The sequence below is a fragment of the Apium graveolens genome, chromosome 5 (genome assembly GCF_009905375.1).
Source record: "Apium graveolens cultivar Ventura chromosome 5, ASM990537v1, whole genome shotgun sequence".
NCBI classification, from domain to species: domain Eukaryota; kingdom Viridiplantae; phylum Streptophyta; class Magnoliopsida; order Apiales; family Apiaceae; genus Apium; species Apium graveolens.
In genome coordinates this window covers 122,490,168-122,494,141 of record NC_133651.1, presented here as the reverse complement: position 1 = coordinate 122,494,141, position 3,974 = coordinate 122,490,168, and the positions used below count along the sequence as shown (strand labels likewise).

The window sequence follows — 3,974 nt, the reverse complement described above, 5'->3', positions numbered from 1 at the left end:
ATCTGTGCGTTGGGATCAGCCGTCATGTTCATCGAATCGTTCACAGTTTGGTTCTCCATCGATCTGTTACTCAACAAAACAAGCAGATACAGATGTATCAGTCACAGATGTATATAAAATAAATAGCTTTAAGATTGTGAAAACAATCTACGATTAATACAAATAATCAAACAAGTGTGTGCGTGAGTAAACGAAATCAAACGGAGGAAGAAAAGATATAAACAGAAGAGAGATCCTCGAGTCCAGTTGAAACTGTCTCCTTAAAGCTATTTCGCCTCTCACCGTATGTGCGAGTCGATAGCCTCCCAGGATAAAACGAGGTAGCGGCGGCGTTACGGATAACAAGCACCTTCAGCGAGCTTGAACGGGCACGAAACTATCACCGAGAGAGAGAGAGAGATTTGTGTTTAGAGGCGAATATGTTTTTGGTGTGTCTAACCCTAACGCCTTAGAGGTGTTTATATAGGTGTAGATAGACTTGTGCGCTACTCTTTTCCATAATTAAATATCATTAATTATGGAATCGGTGTAATACTTACAAGCTACTCTATTCCATAAATAATCTGAAACAGAATCAGATTAAATATATCAAGACATACACCATATCAATTAATCTGAAACAAAATCAAATTAATTTATGCCATAATATTTGAGCCAAATTCTAATGGAAAATAATAATTTCCATTATTAAGAGAATATCATCATATCTCACACATCTTTTAGTCATAATGCTCAAAAATATGACTTACCAATATGGGACTTATACCCATATTTTCCAACAATATTTATAAGTTGTATTTTTATTCAGTGAAATAAATATTGCAGTGTTTATAATATTATCGAAATCTTAGTATACATGCTTATCACGTTTCCAACAAGTGGCATCAGAGCTAAGGTTCCGTTCGTGAAAAATGGCAACGATGGTGCAACCAAATATTCCAAAATTGATGAGTACAAATTACAGGATCTGGAGTATTCAAATGAAGGTATTATTCGGTTCCTACGACAATTGGGATATTGTTGAAAGCGGGTATGACAAGCCCACAGATGCAGCCGCTGAAGCAGCCCTGTCAAATGCTGAGAAGTCGGTGTTAAAGGAGTCCCGGAAAAAAGATAAAAAGGCGTTATACATAATTTTTCAAGGTGTTGATGAATCCACCTTTGAAAAATTTCGGAGGTAAAAACATCAAAGAGTGCGTGGGAGATTTTGCAAAAATCTTTTCAAGGATTCGAAAAAGTAAAAAAGGTGCGGCTCCAGGTGCTACGCGGGGAGTTCGAAAATTTGAAAATGAAGAGTTCAGAAAATATTGGTGAATTTGTTACGTGTTTGAAACGGTGACAAATGAGATGAAAAGAAACAGGGAAAGTCTCGATGATGTTCAGGTCATGGAAAAATTGTTCCGTTTATTGACAAGAAAATTTGATTATGTTGTGACTTCTATCGAGGAGTCAAAAGATCTGTCCACAATTTCAATTGACGAGCTCGTAGGTTCTCTTCAATCCCACGAGCAGCGAATGAACCAGTATGATGATGCAAGCCATTTGGAAAAGGCGTTGCAAAGTAAAGTATCCATTGGCGACAGTTCTGGCAGTAGCAGTTTTGCACGTGGAAGAGGTGGCTTTAGAGGTGGCTTTAGAGGTGGCTACCGAGGTGGACGAGGACGTGGAAGGCAGTCCTTAAATAGAGGCCTGAATTCTGAAGGTTATCAACCATTTGGTCGTAGTCAAAATTTCAGAGTCCGAGAAATAGGTGGATTTCAACGAGATGACAAATCTCAATTTCAATGTTATAATTGTAATAAATTTGGTCACTTCAGTTACGAGTGTAGATCACCAAAAGTGGAAGAAATGAGTCATTTTGCTGCAGCAAAAGAAGATAAAGATGTTGGCGCTGTTATGTTTCTCACTTATAAAGGAGACGATGAGAGCAAGAAGAATGTTTTGTATCTTGACTCAGGAGCCAGCAATCATATGATTGGCCATAAAGATTTACTTACAGAGATAGACGAGACCATCAACGGAGAAGTTACTTTTGATGACTCATCAAAAATTCCGATCAAAGGAAAAGGTACAATTACGATTGTGTCAAAGAATGATGAGAAAAAATATATAAATGATGTTTATTATATACCTGCTTTGAAAAATAATATCATCAGTCTTGGACAACTTGTGGAGAAAGGGTATAATATTCAGATGCAGGATTATTCTCTCATCATCAGAAATCAGGTTCGAGAATTGATCGCTAATGTGTAGATGTCACAAAATTGCCTGTTCACACTCGATATGCAGACGAACGTGCAAAAGTGCTTAAAGTCGATCATTGAAAATGACTCGTGGCTGTGGCATTTAAGATATGGTCATCTTGGATTTTCTGGCTTAAAATTATTATCAAAGACAAAGATGGTGGACGGTTTGCTAAAAATCAAAGAACCAGAAAATTTGTGTGAAGCGTGTCTCAAGGGGAAGCAACACATACAAAGTTTTTCCATTGGAAAATCATGGAGAGCCAGGAGGCCATTGGAGATAGTTCACATAGATATTGCTGGTCCTTTTGATATCCCATCCCTTGGACGTAATAGGTATTACCTAACATTTATTGATGATTTTAGCAGGAAAAGTTGGGTGCATATCATCAAAGAAAAATCGGAGGCTCTTGATAAATTCAAGGAGTTCAAAGCACTGGCGGAAAAACAAAGTGGATATTATTTGAAGACACTCAGATCAGACAGAGGAGCCGAGTAAACTTCAAATTTGTTCAGGAGTTTCTGTCGAGCACATGGTTTAAATCATCAGTTGACAACAGCATATACTCCTCAACAAAATAGCGTTGTAGAAAGGAAGAACTGCACAATTCCTGATATGGCAAGGAGTATGGTGAAAGCAAAACACTTGCCAAGAACTTTCTGGGCGGAAAATGTTCTATGTGTAGTTTATTTGTTGAATCGTTGTCCAATAAAAAGTGTCAGAAATAAAACTCCAAATGAAGCATTGAGTGGAAGCAAACCATCAGTTTGACATGTCAGAATTTTTGGATGTATTGCTTATGCCCACGTTCCCGATCAAACAAGAAATAAGCTAGATGATAAAGGAGAGAAATGCATCTTTACCGGATATGATAAAAGAAGCAAGGCATACAGACTCTATAATCCTCTTACGAAGAAATTAATCATTTCTCGAGATGTTGAGTTTGATGAATCTGATTACTGGAGATGGAGCGAGGATGAAATAAAAGTTACTGGTTTATTTTTCAATGGTGATGACAATAACGGTGATAACCAGAACATTGAAGATGACAGAGATGATGATTAAACTCCTCCACCAAGTCCAAATCAAAAATCCTAGATCGACACCATCCACGGGAGGAAGTAGCGGTTCAGGGGGAGCACCACGAGAGATGCAGAGTCTGGATAATATCTAAAAAGCTACAAGTCCGGTACAAACATCCTTTGATTATTCCTTATTTTGCTTAATGGCTGAATGTGATCCAGTTACATTTGAGGAAGCTTCTGAAGAAAGCAAATGGAACAAAGCCATGGATGAAGAAATTGGCGCAATCAAGAAAAATGATACATGGGAGCTCACAGATCTTCCAAAAGGACATAAAGCAATTAACGTCAAGTGGGTCTACAAGACCCCATATGGAAAGTGAAGATGGCTATGTTTCTGGAAGCTACAGATCCAGAATATCTCGACAGGATTTATGAAGAACCACATATGCCAACCAAACTCTCTGTGGAAGTTGCAGGTCAGCCGGCAAAGTCTGTACCAAAGGAGAAAAGTGATTACACTGCTGAAGATATCTCATCGATTGCAAAGGATGCAAAGGTAAGACACTTGATGTACAGTGCCATTGATAATGTCATGTCAAACAGGGTAATTTAATGCAAGACTGCAAAAGAGATATGGGATGCTTTGGAAATAAGGTGTCAGGGAACTGATTCAATCAAGAAGAACAGGAAGACTATACTCACTCA

General features: G+C 38.1%; 1 protein-coding gene across 1 annotated transcript; it reads left to right on the top strand.

The window, feature by feature from the left end:
- Window positions 1-1,347: 1,347 nt before the first annotated feature.
- On the top strand, window positions 1,348-3,649 carry LOC141660352 (uncharacterized). The gene is made up of 2 exons (XM_074467332.1): window positions 1,348-2,068; window positions 3,489-3,649. The coding sequence occupies exons 1-2, from the start codon at window positions 1,348-1,350 to the stop codon at window positions 3,647-3,649; spliced, it is 882 nt and encodes a 293-aa protein (XP_074323433.1).
- Window positions 3,650-3,974: the final 325 nt, after the last annotated feature.

Bases quoted from the DNA above. Each gene is read 5' to 3' on its own strand.
- LOC141660352 (XM_074467332.1), top strand. From the start codon at position 1,348: ATGAAAAGAAACAGGGAAAGTCTCGATGATGTTCAGGTCATGGAAAAA. The intron at 2,069-3,488 runs GTACAATTACGA...AATGTGATCCAG, and splicing joins AATTCCGATCAAAGGAAAAG to TTACATTTGAGGAAGCTTCT.